This window comes from Triturus cristatus, chromosome 2_1, assembly GCF_964204655.1.
Source record: "Triturus cristatus chromosome 2_1, aTriCri1.1, whole genome shotgun sequence".
NCBI lineage: Eukaryota > Metazoa > Chordata > Amphibia > Caudata > Salamandridae > Triturus > Triturus cristatus.
In genome coordinates, this window is record NC_140581.1 from 29,437,078 (window position 1) to 29,452,601 (window position 15,524).

Below are 15,524 nucleotides of genomic sequence, written 5' to 3' on the forward strand. Positions count from 1 at the left end.
GCATGCAGGGAACTGTGCTGTGGGTACCTTAGTGGTCAGCGGATGTGTAGCTAGCTACTGTGGCTAAGTCACTGGATGTGGGTAACAGGGCTATGGACAACTCGGTGGTCACTGGCTGCATAGAGAACAATGTTACACGTAATACCTGCTTCTCCCTCACACACTATAGTGGTGACTCCATGGATGGGCTGCCTCTAGGAGCTAGCATGAGATTGAATGGTTTGATTAGTGCAGGTCAGGTGACCTCTGTTGGCAGATTCTCCTGTTGATAGATTTTTCCGCCAGGTCAGAGCGCTGAATTATATTCCATGCTGCATATGTCCTCTCTCCCACCTCTTTCCTTTCTTTCATGTCACAGAAAAATTGTGGACGGCGCCTGAACTGCTGCGGCGGGGGAGGCCCCCCCCTCAAGGGACCCAGAAGGGAGATGTGTACAGCTTTGGCATCATCCTGCAGGAGATCGCCCTTCGCAATGGACCCTTCTACATTGATGGCATGGACCTCAGCCCAAAAGGTAAAGACGCCTTCTAGGTCAGGACCTCAGCCCGAAAGGTAAAGACGCCTTCAAGGTCAGGACCTCAGCCCGAAAGGTAAAGACGCCTTCAAGGTCAGGACCTCAGCCCGAAAGGTAAAGACGCCTTCAAGGTCAGGACCTCAGCCCAAAAGGTAAAGACGCCTTCTAGATCAGGACCTCAGCCCAAAAGGTAAAGACACCTTCTAGGTCAGGACCTCATCCCGAAAGATAAAGATGCCTTTCAGGTCAGGACCTCAGCCCAAAAGGTAAAGACGCCTTCTAGGTCAGGACCTCAGCCCGAAAGGTAAAGACGCCTTCTAGATCAGGACCTCAGCCCAAAAGGTAAAGACACCTTCTAGGTCAGGACCTCATCCCGAAAGATAAAGATGCCATCTAGGTCAGGACCTCAGCCCGAAAGGTAAAGACGCCTTCTAGGTCTGCCCTGTACAGATGGTGCGACTCCTCTGCTATTGACCTGATGTGAGTGTTTCTGACCCCCCCCCCCACCCCCCCCCCCCCCTGCTAGGGAAGCCATGATATCAGTCTCGAGAAGGGAGGCAGATAAAACGTCACTCAAGTGCATCTGGCATTGTCTTAGTTCAAGGTACATATGAGTTGCATTTTCCAATCCCTGGTAGTGGCTGCTGTTGGGACTCTCTTCTCCGGTCATTGCTTGCCTTCTTATATTGGTTCGCCATTCCAGGCTCTTAGTATTGTGTTGGGACCTGTTCAATCTGGTTTCCAGCCCGCTCCCTCCCACAGTGCAAGACAGCCAATGGCTGACGTGGGCTGACCCATTGCCCCTGCTGTGATGGGCGGCAGCAAAATGCGAGTGACACTTGAATAGGCCAATGGATTAAAAGGGGTCTCCCATAGGCCTTCTATGTGTGTTTTTATTTTCTTTATGATTCTTCTTGTTTGACATGAGGCTGGCGAGAAATCTGAAGCCGTCTCCGGCCAGACCGTTTACAGGAACAGCAGTGAGAGAAGACAAACGTTAGGCGTTCACGCCTCCATTACATAAAACACGTGACTATCCACGGGCTAGGCATTTAAAATTCATCTGCAAACATTGATGAAGTCAGCAAAGTTTGTTTTTTAGAAAGATCGCCAATTGTCACCTTCCTAAAACTTCACATGTGACGGAAATGCTTGGAAAATTGATCTAAACAAATCTCTAAGCAAAAGTGGATATTTGTGGGGGAGTTTTACTGTAAACCCTCCATCGGCAAGAGTTTTTGTCACGCATGTTTCAAACAATGTATGCAGAGGGAAGTCTTTCACACCCCTACCTGGTCATGTGTGTAGCCTGGCCACTGAAACTAGCAATGTGTGCCACGTGTATGTGACAGTGCTTGTATACATTGCCTTGGTAACCGCCACGGGTACTGTCTTGTATGGCAGCCGTAACAACCCATCCAGCCGCCAGCACTTGAGGGACGTCTCCCCACTCCAGGTTCCCAAAGGGACCTTCGCTGCCCCAGGCCCCACCAGGCACCGGCACCTTCCTTCCTGCATGGCATAAGGCAATGGCCTGTTGCTGACACTGAACGCCCACCTCAGTGATTTTTAGCATGGGTGTGCGGGGCCCATGCCCAGGGCGCCGTCCTTCAGAGGGGCGCAGGAGGAACCTGTGCCAGTGTCCCTTCTACCTGGCTCTATAGAAAAGTGTAGCAAACACTGTTTTGAAGTCTGTTTTTCTTTCTGTTGCCCTCCTCAACTTCCCCCTAACCCTCACATCTTTCCAAAACAGGCGGTTAAAGAGGACGAATAAGAGGGGCTCTAAATGTTGTCCCCTCCCCCTCCCCCGGGCACTATCTGCGCAAAGGCCAGCTCTGGTCCCACAGGTGAAACCAGTGAGCGAGGCTGCTGGCAGAAGGCAGCCAGGTCCTCTATCTGCCCAGAGCATGTGCTTTACCGTGCAGAGCATGTTACTCCTGTATCAACGGGGTCCAGACTGTGCAGAGCGTGTTACCTTCTGTATAAACGGGGTCCAGACTGTGCAGAGCGCGTTACCTTCTGTATCAACGGGGTCCAGACTGTGCAGAGCATGTTACCTTCTGTATAAACGGGGTCCAGACCGTGCAGAGCAGGTTACCTCCTGTATCAACGGGGTCGAGACTGTGCAGAGCGTGTTACTTTCTGTATCAACCGGGTCCAGACCGTGCAGTGCGTGTTACCTTCTGTATCAACGGGATCCAGACTGTGCAGAGCGTGTTACCTCCTGTATCAACGTGGTACAAACCGTGCAGAGCGTGTTACCTCCTGTATCAACGTGGTACAGACTGCGCAGAGCGTGTTACCTCCTGTAGCACGTGGTGCAGACCAGTGGAGTGCTAATTACCTCCTGTAGCAGGAGGTACAGACCGTGCGAGCATGATGCCTCCTGTAGCAGGAGGTACAGACCATGCGAGCATGTTACCTCCTGTAGCATTGTATACAGACTGTGCGGAGCATGTTATCTCCTGTAGCATGGTATACAGACCGTGCGGAGCATGTTACCTCCTGTAGCATGGTATACAGACCATGCAGAGCATGTTACCTCCTGTAGCATGTTATACAGACCATGCGGAGCATGTTACCTCCTGTAGCATGGTATACAGACTGTGCGGAGCATGCTATCTCCTGTAGCACAGAGTACAGACCGTGCGGAGCATGTTACCTCCTGTAGCATGTTACCTCCTTTAGCATGGTATACAGACCGTGGGGAGCATTTTATCTCCTGTAGCAGGAGGTACAGACCGTGCGAGCATGATACCTCCTGTAGCATGGTATGCAGACCGTGCAGAGCATGTTACCTCCTGTAGCATGGTATACAGACCATGCGGAGCATGTTACCTCCTGTAGCACGGGGTGCAGACCGTGCAGAGCATGTTATCTCCTGTAGCACGGGATACAGACCGTGCAGAGTGTGTTACCTCCTGTATCAATGGGGTCAGACCATGCAGAGCATTTTATCTCCTGAGTCAACGAGGTCAGACCATGCAGAGCGTGTTACCTCCTGTATCAAAGGGGTCAGACCATGCAAAGCGTGTTACCTCGTGTAGCATGGGGGTACAGACCATGCAGAGCATGTTACTCCTGTAGCATGGGGTCCAGACCGTGCAGTGCTAATCACCAATTGTAGCACGGTGTACAGACCATGAAAAGCATGTTTTATGCTATAGTACGTGTACAGACCGTGCAGAGCGTGTTACCTCCTGTAGCACAGGGTATACACTGTGCAGAGCATGTTACCTCCTGTAGCACGGTGTACCGACCGTGCAAAGGTTGTTTTATGCTGTAGTACGGTGTACAGACTGCGCAGAGCGTTTTACCTCCTGTGGCACGGGGTACAGACTGTGCAGAGCATTTCACCTCCTGTATCAGAGTGTACAGACCTTGCAAAGCATGTTTTATGCTACAGTATGGTGTACAGATTGTGCAGAGCGTGTTACCTCCCGTAGCATGAGGTACAGACCGTGCAGAGCATGTTACCTCCTGTAGCGTGGGGTACAGCTTGGTTTATGCTGTAGTACAGTGTACAGACCCTGAAGAACATGTTACCCTCTCTAGCACAAGGTGGTACAGACTGCGCAGAGCGTGTTACCTCCTGTAGCACGTGGTGCAGACCAGTGGAGGGCTAATTACCTCCTGTAGCAGGAGGTACAGACCTGCGCGGAGCGTATTATCTCCTGTAGCACTGGGTACATTTTTTGTGCTGTAGTACAGACTGTGCGGAGCTTATTACCTCCTGTAGCATGGGGTACAGACTGTGCAGAGCGTGTTACCACCTGTAACACGGGGCACAACCTGGGCGGAGCGTGTTATCCCCTGTAGCACTGGGTACATTTTTTCTGCTGTAGTACGGTGTACAGACTTTGCTGAGCTTGTTACCTCCTGTAGCATGGGGTACAGATCGTGCAGAGCATGTTACCTCCTGTAGCATGGGTACAGACTTTGCAGAGCATGTTATATGTCATACCATAGCATACAGACCATCCGGAGCATGTTACCTCGTGTAGCATAGGGTACAGAACGTGCAGAGCGTGTAGCTTGGGGTACAGATTGTGCGGCGCGTGTTACCTCCAGTAGTACATGCACATGGCACATCACCCATAATGTGTTATCTACCAGGTTGTCTGCCCTTGGACTGTGCCCTCATCAACAAAGCCGTCCAATCCTGAGCTGTGGATGGAGTGTTATGTTCACTACCAATAAATACCTGGAACCACAGGTAAGTCAACCTCTTCTTTACTCAACAGCGTAGTTACCATCCCCAATGGAAGCCAGGACTGGTCCGTCTGTGCACCCTGTTAACACCCATCACAGAATCAAGACTCCTGACTCAGAATATATGTCCCAACCAATCCAAACGATTCAGACAAACACAGCACTGACTGAAAGCCCACTCTATGTATATTGAAAATAATAGGTCTGGCCGAAGGACAGTTAAAGCAGTCTGTAGCTGAGACCTAGCGATGAAGTATTGATTATACTTTCTCCTAGCTTATGGTGTTTAGAGGTGTAGGGCCACTGGGGTGCCGCCTTTGTGCTGTGGGTGTAGGCTTCATAGGGAGACAAACGTATATTGTGAGGACTAATGAATAAGCTGGATACTAGCAGAAGTGTGTGAAGAAGGCTAGAGAATCCCGTTTACTGAACACGTGTAAAAAGGTCCATAATGGAAGCTTTGTGCCTGGAGCTGGGTCTCTTGTCTTTGAAAGACGCCGAGATCAACCCCCTACTGAAGAAACCATCTGCCGACCCGATGGATCTCAAGAACTACAGACCCATCTCCCTGCTCCCCTTCTCTGCCAAAGTCATTGAGAAAGCCATCAACACCCAGCTCTCCAAGTTCATCAAGTCTAACAGCATCCTGGACCTCTCCCAATCTGGATTCAGAAGCAACCACAGCACATGACTGCTCTCCTCTCCACCAAAGATGACACCCGCATCCTCCACGACAAAGGCAAAACAGCGTACGTAATCATCCTGGACCTCTTGGGCGCTTTCAGCATCGAAAGATCTTCACGTAGAACCCCAAAGATATAAGGAAAACAGTCACCCAAACACTCGTCAGCCGCAGACCCACCTACGCAATCCACACTACACCAGCACCACCTAAAAAACTCCAAAAGAAGCTGCTAAACATCCAAAATGCCTCTGCCAGACTCATCCTGAACATCCCTCACTGCAGCCACATCACCGACCACCTGAGAGACCTCCACTGGCTCCCGGTCAACAAAAGGATCACCTACAAGCTCCTCACACATGCCTACTAAGCCCTCCGCAAGGCCGGACCCACATACCTCAACCACCACCTCTCCTTGCACCCCCACCAGACATCTCTGCTCCACCCATCAGGCCCTGGCCACCATCTCACAGATCCGCAGGACCACCGCTGGAAGAAGATCCTTCGCCTACCTCACTGGAAGAATCTGGAACTCCCTACCGCTGCATCTCTGGCAATCACCATCCCTGCCTCAAGTCAGGAAGGACTTCAAGACCTGGCTCTTTGACTGAACAGCAGACCCCCCACAGCACCTTGAGACCTTTACGGGTGAGTAGTCGGCTCTACAAAACCCTGATTGATTGTTTGAAATACATTGGGGGATCCCTTGGCCATAATGTTATTTTGTAAACGAATGAAAACCATCTGAGACAACTATTGCACGAGCTAGGAATGATCAGTCCATTATGAGCATCCCCAGTTTGTAATGCACTGGCTAAGTTACTCATCAGTTGAGGGCCTGTAACTGGTGAGTATTTGTTTCCTACTCCACTGTCGACAAGGAAGGCTGAATTAAAACAATTGATGCAGCTTTGGTCCCTTGTCAGTGACGAGAAACATAGAAGGAAATAATTCTTGAAATCCTACTTGCTGATTGTCACCTACTGAGGACCCGAGCAAGGACCTGAACGCTGTCTGAGACTTTGATTCCAGAAGACGCTGTGAGAACTGCTGCTTGGTCGGGCTTTACAGCAGAATCAAAAGAAACAGGGAGCCAAGCGGCAAGCAGTGCCTTTGCAGCTGCAGGAGGCTTACCAAGGATATACTAATACACCTGCTGCTTAAATAGTCTCTCTTGTCTCAGCCCATGAAATCTAAAACTATCAGATGTTCACACACTGCCGAATACATTTGGATTTTCCCTGCAGCTAAAAGAGCATCTGTACTGTTGCTGTCACTTGATCTGTAATTGTAATTGAATCAGTTGTTTATTTTTATAGACTCAATTTATATGTATGTACATATGAACGAATGTCCAATAAACCATATTATTGCACGAATTCAAAATTAGTACATATACATCATACCATCACAGGGTTCAACATGTTTCAACACTAAATTGGTCCAGAAGGATTCTGCGATTTCTTCAGGACCTAAACACCCAAATAACTGTATACTCACAACCTTTTGTTTATAATTAATATTCCCTGACAGTGACATTCAGTAAAGTTGAGCCAAGGAGTTGATACACTGTGAGCCAACATAGGGCCTCACCAGCCTTTACACAGGGGAGTTGAGGTTCATATCTGCTTACAGAATGGTGAGATCAGTTCCATCACTATGGGATCATTCCAAAGTTTTTTTAGAAATGTGCTGTTTTCAAATACCAGAGCAGAGCTTTCATTATTTGCTTCATGTTTATGGATAATTCTCCCAAGCTGCAGTAAGCAAGTTATGGGGTGTGTAAAATAGCATAATACTACCCTTTTACTCAGCCCCCACCATTTTATCTCCTCTCCAGCCTTGCATTGCCTTCTCTTGATTCCATGCAGTTCCTTATTGTTCATTCTGCACCTCATTCTCTCTGATCTCATGAATTTTTCCAGATACCTTTCACCAAGTGTCTTCCATGCCTTATGGTGCCCTCTCCTTCTCCTTAGAGATTGTACAGAAGGTGCGGAATGGACAGAAGCCGTACTTTCGCCCGTCTATCGACACTGGGCTCCACAGCGAGGAGCTGGCCATCCTGATGGACCGATGTTGGGCCGAGGACCCGATGGACCGTCCAGAATTCAGCCAGATCAAGATGTATATCCGCAAATTCAACAAGTGAGTAATATGAGCCGGCCGTGGCCATGAGGTTCGTGAATGCTACTGCAGCATACTGCCTTTCCCAAGCAGATAGAGCTTGGAAGCCCCTCATCGCCTACCACAGTCTGGCATAGCTTGTGTACTGCATGTGCCTCAGGCTGGCAGCACCACTCAGCCTGCCATGTGAAACTGTGCCAAGGTGCTGCCTCTCATGATGTTGCCACATCCAGGTAGCACCACACAGGGTACCAAGGACAGGAGTAGCTTTTGTCTTCCCTTTGTTCAAGCAGCCAGAGGTGGGGAGCACCACAAAGCCTACCAAAAACAGTCATGACTGAGTGTTGCTTCAACACAGGTGGGACTATCACAAAGGCAGCATACTGTAGCTGTAGCCAAAGTCCTGCTTTTCTATAATTAGACAGAGCCTTCAGGTATCACACATCCTACCATGGGCAGCTCCATTCAGAGCCATGCCTACTACAGGCAGCCACAGACTTCAAGAATCACACAGCCTAACATGGGCAGCTCCATTCAGAGCCATGCCTACTGCAGGCAGCCGCAGACTTCAAGAATCACACAGCCTACCATGGGCAGCTCCATTCAGAGCCAAGCCTACTGCAGGCAGCCGCAGACTTCAAGAATCACACAGCCTACCATTCGCAGCTCCATTCAGAGCCATGCCTACTGCAGGCAGCCACCGACTTCAAGAATCACACAGCCTAACATGGGCAGCTCCATTCAGAGCCAAGCCTACTGCAGGCAGCCACAGACCTCAAGAATCACACAGCCTACCATGGGCAGCTCCATTCAGAGCCATGCCTACTGCAGGCAGCCACAGACTTCAAGAATCACACAGCCTACCATGGGCAGCTCCATTCAGAGCCATGCCTACTGCAGGCAGCCACAGACCTCAAGAATCACACAGCCTACCATGGGCAGCTCCATTCAGAGCCATGCCTACTGCAGGCAGCCACCGACTTCAAGAATCACACAGCCTAACATGGGCAGCTCCATTCAGAGCCAAGCCTACTGCAGGCAGCCGCAGACCTCAAGAATCACACAGCCTACCATGGGCAGCTCCATTCAGAGCCATGCCTACTGCAGGCAGCCACCGACTTCAAGAATCACGCAGCCTACCATGGGCAGCTCCATTCAAAGCCTTGCCTACTGCAGGCAGCCGCAGACTTCAAGAATCACGCAGCCTACCATGGGCAGCTCCATTCAGAGCCATGCCTACTGCAGGCAGCCACAGACTTCAAGAATCACACAGCCTACCATGGGCAGCTGCATTCAGAGCCAAGCCTACTGCAGGCAGCCACAGACTTCAAGAATCACGCAGCCTACCATGGGCAGCTCCATTCAGAGCCATGCCTACTACAGGCAGCCACAGACTTCAAGAATCACGCAGCCTACCATGGGCAGCTCCATTCAGAGCCATGCCTACTACAGGCAGCCACAGACTTCAAGAATCACGCAGCCTACCATGGGCAGCTCCATTCAGAGCCAAGCCTTATAGCAGGCAGCCACAGACTTCAAGAATCACACAGCCTACCATGGGCAGCTCCATTCAGAGCCAAGCCTACTGCAGGCAGCCACAGACTTCAAGAATTACACAGTCTACCATGGGCAGCTCCATTCAGAGCCATGCCTACTGCAGGCAGCCACAGACCTCAAGAATCACACAGCCTACCATGGGCAGCTCCATTCAGAGCCAAGCCTTACTGCAGGCAGCCACAGACTTCAAGAATCACGCAGCCTACCATGGGCAGCTCCATTCAAAGCCATGCCTACTGCAGGCAGCCACAGACTTCAAGAATCACACAGCCTACCATGGGCAGCTCCATTCAGAGCCAAGCCTACTGCAGGCAGCCACAGACTTCAAGAATTACACAGTCTACCATGGGCAGCTCCATTCAGAGCCATGCCTACTGCAGGCAGCCACAGACTTCAAGAATCACACAGCCTACCATGGGCAGCTCCATTCAGAGCCACGCCTACTGCAGGCAACCACAGACTTCAAGAATCACACAGCCTACCATGGGCAGCTCCATTCAGAGCCACGCCTACTGCAGGCAGCCACAGACTTCAAGAATCACGCAGCCTACCATGGGAAGTTCCATTCAGAGCCACGCCTACTGCAGGCAGCCACAGACTTCAAGAATCACACAGCCTACCATGGGCAGCTCCATTCAGAGCCAAGCCTACTGCAGGCAGCCACAGACTTCAAGAATCACACAGCCTACCATGGGCAGCTCCATTCAGAGCCATGCCTACTGCAGGCAGCCACAGACCTCAAGAATCACACAGCCTACCATGGGCAGCTCCATTCAGAGCCATGCCTACTGCAGGCAGCCACAGACTTCAAGAATCACACAGCCTACCATGGGCAGCTCCATTCAGAGCCATGCCTACTGCAGGCAGCCACAGACCTCAAGAATCACACAGCCTACCATGGGCAGCTCCATTCAGAGCCATGCCTACTGCAGGCAGCCACAGACTTCAAGAATCACACAGCCTACCATGGGCAGCTCCATTCAGAGCCATGCCTACTGCAGGCAGCCACAGACCTCAAGAATCACACAGCCTACCATGGGCAGCTCCATTCAGAGCCATGCCTACTGCAGGCAGCCACCGACTTCAAGAATCACACAGCCTAACATGGGCAGCTCCATTCAGAGCCAAGCCTACTGCAGGCAGCCGCAGACCTCAAGAATCACACAGCCTACCATGGGCAGCTCCATTCAGAGCCATGCCTACTGCAGGCAGCCACCGACTTCAAGAATCACACAGCCTACCATGGGCAGCTCCATTCAGAGCCAAGCCTACTGCAGGCAGCCACAGACTTCAAGAATTACACAGTCTACCATGGGCAGCTCCATTCAGAGCCATGCCTACTGCAGGCAGCCACAGACTTCAAGAATCACACAGCCTACCATGGGCAGCTCCATTCAGAGCCACGCCTACTGCAGGCAACCACAGACTTCAAGAATCACACAGCCTACCATGGGCAGCTCCATTCAGAGCCACGCCTACTGCAGGCAGCCACAGACTTCAAGAATCACGCAGCCTACCATGGGAAGTTCCATTCAGAGCCATGCCTACTGCAGGCAGCCACAGACTTCAAGAATCACACAGCCTACCATGGGCAGCTCCATTCAGAGCCAAGCCTACTGCAGGCAGCCACAGACTTCAAGAATCACACAGCCTACCATGGGCAGCTCCATTCAGAGCCAAGCCTTATAGCAGGCAGCCACAGACTTCAAGAATCACACAGCCTACCATGGGCAGCTCCATTCAGAGCCATGCCTACTGCAGGCAGCCACAGACTTCAAGAATCACACAGCCTACCATGGGCAGCTCCATTCAGAGCCAAGCCTTATAGCAGGCAGCCACAGACTTCAAGAATCACACAGCCTACCATGGGCAGCTCCATTCAGAGCCATGCCTACTGCAGGCAGCCGCAGACCTCAAGAATCACACAGCCTACCATGGGCAGCTCCATTCAGAGCCATGCCTACTGCAGGCAGCCACAGACTTCAAGAATCACACAGCCTACCATGGGCAGCTCCATTCAGAGCCATGCCTACTGCAGGCAGCCACAGACCTCAAGAATCACACAGCCTACCATGGGCAGCTCCATTCAGAGCCATGCCTACTGCAGGCAGCCACAGACTTCAAGAATCACACAGCCTACCATGGGCAGCTCCATTCAGAGCCATGCCTACTGCAGGCAGCCACAGACCTCAAGAATCACACAGCCTACCATGGGCAGCTCCATTCAGAGCCATGCCTACTGCAGGCAGCCACCGACTTCAAGAATCACACAGCCTAACATGGGCAGCTCCATTCAGAGCCAAGCCTACTGCAGGCAGCCGCAGACCTCAAGAATCACACAGCCTACCATGGGCAGCTCCATTCAGAGCCATGCCTACTGCAGGCAGCCACCGACTTCAAGAATCACACAGCCTACCATGGGCAGCTCCATTCAGAGCCAAGCCTACTGCAGGCAGCCACAGACTTCAAGAATTACACAGTCTACCATGGGCAGCTCCATTCAGAGCCATGCCTACTGCAGGCAGCCACAGACTTCAAGAATCACACAGCCTACCATGGGCAGCTCCATTCAGAGCCACGCCTACTGCAGGCAACCACAGACTTCAAGAATCACACAGCCTACCATGGGCAGCTCCATTCAGAGCCACGCCTACTGCAGGCAGCCACAGACTTCAAGAATCACGCAGCCTACCATGGGAAGTTCCATTCAGAGCCATGCCTACTGCAGGCAGCCACAGACTTCAAGAATCACACAGCCTACCATGGGCAGCTCCATTCAGAGCCAAGCCTACTGCAGGCAGCCACAGACTTCAAGAATCACACAGCCTACCATGGGCAGCTCCATTCAGAGCCAAGCCTTATAGCAGGCAGCCACAGACTTCAAGAATCACACAGCCTACCATGGGCAGCTCCATTCAGAGCCATGCCTACTGCAGGCAGCCACAGACTTCAAGAATCACACAGCCTACCATGGGCAGCTCCATTCAGAGCCAAGCCTTATAGCAGGCAGCCACAGACTTCAAGAATCACACAGCCTACCATGGGCAGCTCCATTCAGAGCCATGCCTACTGCAGGCAGCCGCAGACCTCAAGAATCACACAGCCTACCATGGGCAGCTCCATTCAGAGCCATGCCTACTGCAGGCAGCCACAGACTTCACGAATCACACAGCCTACCATGGGCAGCTCCATTCAGAGCCAAGCCTACTGCAGGCAGCCACAGACTTCAAGAATTACACAGTCTACCATGGGCAGCTCCATTCAGAGCCAAGCCTTACTGCAGGCAGCCACAGACTTCAAGAATCACACAGTCTACCATGGGCAGCTCCATTCAGAGCCAAGCCTTACTGCAGGCAGCCACAGACTTCAAGAATCACGCAGCCTACCATGGGCAGCTCCATTCAGAGCCATGCCTACTGCAGGCAGCCACAGACTTCAAGAATCACGCAGCCTACCATGGGCAGCTCCATTCAGAGCCATGCCTACTGCAGGCAGCCGCAGACCTCAAGAATCACACAGCCTACCATGGGCAGCTTCATTCAGAGCCATGCCTACTGCAGGCAGCCACAGACTTCAAGAATCACACAGCCTACCATGGGCAGCTCCATTCAGAGCCAAGCCTACTGCAGGCAGCCACAGATTTCAAGAATTACACAGTCTACCATGGGCAGCTCCATTCAGAGCCATGCCTACTGCAGGCAGCCACAGACTTCAAGAATCACACAGCCTACCATGGGCAGCTCCATTCAGAGCCAAGCCTTACTGCAGGCAGCCACAGACTTCAAGAATCACACAGCCTACCATGGGCAGCTCCATTCAGAGCAATGCCTACTGCAGGCAGCCACAGACTTCAAGAATCACACAGCCTACCATGGGCAGCTCCATTCAGAGCCATGCCTACTGCAGGCAGCCGCAGACCTCAAAATTCACACAGCCTACCATGGGCAGCTCCATTCAGAGCAATGCCTACTGCAGGCAGCCGCAGACTTCAAGAATCACACAGCCTACCATGGGCAGCTCCATTCAGAGCCATGCCTACTGCAGGCAGCCGCAGACCTCAAGAATCACACAGCCTACCATGGGCAGCTCCATTCAGAGCCAAGCCTACTACAGGCAGCCACAGACTTCAAGAATCACGCAGCCTACCATGGGCAGCTCCATTCAGAGCCATGCCTACTGCAGGCAGCCACAGACCTCAAGAATCACTCAGCCTACCATGGGCAGCTCCATTCCGAGCCATGCCCACTACAGGCAGCCACAGACTTCAAGAATCACGCAGCCTACCATGGGCAGATCCATTCAGAGCCATGCCTACTGCAGGCAGCCACAGACTTCAAGAATCATGCAGCCTACCATGGGCAGCTCCATTCAGAGCAATGCCTACTGCAGGCAGCCGCAGACTTCAAGAATCACACAGCCTACCATGGGCAGCTCCATTCAGAGCCAAGCCTTACTGCAGGCAGCCACAGACTTCAAGAATCACACAGTCTACCATGGGCAGCTCCATTCAGAGCCAAGCCTTACTGCAGGCAGCCACAGACTTCAAGAATCACGCAGCCTACCATGGGCAGCTCCATTCAGAGCCATGCCTACTGCAGGCAGCCAAAGACTTCAAGAATCACGCAGCCTACCATGGGCAGCTCCATTCAGAGCCATGCCTACTGCAGGCAGCCGCAGACCTCAAGAATCACACAGCCTACCATGGGCAGCTTCATTCAGAGCCATGCCTACTGCAGGCAGCCACAGACTTCAAGAATCACACAGCCTACCATGGGCAGCTCCATTCAGAGTCAAGCCTACTGCAGGCAGCCACAGATTTCAAGAATTACACAGTCTACCATGGGCAGCTCCATTCAGGGCCATGCCTACTGCAGGCAGCCACAGACTTCAAGAATCACACAGCCTACCATGGGCAGCTCCATTCAGAGCCAAGCCTTACTGCAGGCAGCCACAGACTTCAAGAATCACACAGCCTACCATGGGCAGCTCCATTCAGAGCAATGCCTACTGCAGGCAGCCACAGACTTCAAGAATCACACAGCCTACCATGGGCAGCTCCATTCAGAGCCATGCCTACTGCAGGCAGCCGCAGACCTCAAAAATCACACAGCCTACCATGGGCAGCTCCATTCAGAGCAATGCCTACTGCAGGCAGCCGCAGACTTCAAGAATCACACAGCCTACCATGGGCAGCTCCATTCAGAGCCATGCCTACTGCAGGCAGCCGCAGACTTCAAGAATCACACAGCCTACCATGGGCAGCTCCATTCAGAGCCATGCCTACTGCAGGCAGCCGCAGACCTCAAAAATCACACAGCCTACCATGGGCAACTCCATTCAGAGCCATGCCTACTGCAGGCAGCCACAGACTTCAAGAATCACGCAGCCTACCATGGGCAGCTCCATTCAAAGCCTTGCCTACTGCAGGCAGCCGCAGACTTCAAGAATCACGCAGCCTACCATGGGCAGCTCCATTCAAAGCCATGCCTACTGCAGGCAGCCGCAGACTTCAAGAATCACGCAGCCTACCATGGGCAGCTCCATTCAAAGCCATGCCTACTGCAGGCAGCCGCAGACTTCAAGAATCACGCAGCCTACCATGGGCAGCTCCATTCAAAGCCATGCCTACTGCAGGCAGCCGCAGACTTCAAGAATCACGCAGCCTACCATGGGCAGCTCCATTCAGAGCCATGCCTACTGCAGGCAGCCGCAGACTTCAAGAATCACGCAGCCTACCATGGGCAGCTCCATTCAGAGCCATGCCTACTGCAGGCAGCCGCAGACCTCAAGAATCACACAGCCTACCATGGGCAGCTCCATTCAGAGCCATGCCTACTGCAGGCAGCCACAGACTTCAAGAATCACGCAGCCTACCATGGGCAGCTCCATTCAGAGCCAAGCCTACTGCAGGCAGCCACAGACTTCAAGAATTACGCAGTCTACCATGGGCAGCTCCATTCAGAGCCATGCCTACTGCAGGCAGCCACATACTTCAAGAATCACGCAGCCTACCATGGGCAGCTCCATTCAGAGCCACGCCTACTGCAGGCAACCACAGACTTCAAGAATCACGCAGCCTACCATGGGCAGCTCCATTCAGAGCCACGCCTACTGCAGGCAGCCACAGACTTCAAGAATCACGCAGCCTACCATGGGCAGCTCCATTCAGAGCCACGCCTACTGCAGGCAGCCACAGACTTCAAGAATCACACAGCCTACCATGGGCAGCTCCATTCAGAGCCAAGCCTTACTGCAGGCAGCCACAGACTTCAAGAATCACACAGCCTACCATGGGCAGCTCCATTCAGAGCCAAGCCTTACTGCAGGCAGCCACAGACTTCAAGAATCACACAGCCTACCATGGGCAGCTCCATTCAGAGCCATGCCTACTGCAGGCAGCCACAGACTTCAAGAATCACGCAGCCTACCATG

The 15,524-nt window shown here is 52.4% G+C and overlaps 1 protein-coding gene across 1 annotated transcript in view; it reads left to right on the plus strand.

Moving 5' to 3' along the window:
• NPR2 (natriuretic peptide receptor 2) overlaps nt 1–15,524 on the plus strand; it is a 571,736-nt gene that overhangs the window by 426,937 nt on the left and 129,275 nt on the right. The window contains exons 14-15 of the mRNA XM_085627733.1: nt 359–514; nt 7,388–7,556. Of these exons, the coding sequence (XP_085483859.1) occupies nt 359–514; nt 7,388–7,556 (325 nt within the window). The remainder of the gene's footprint in view (nt 1–358; nt 515–7,387; nt 7,557–15,524) is intronic.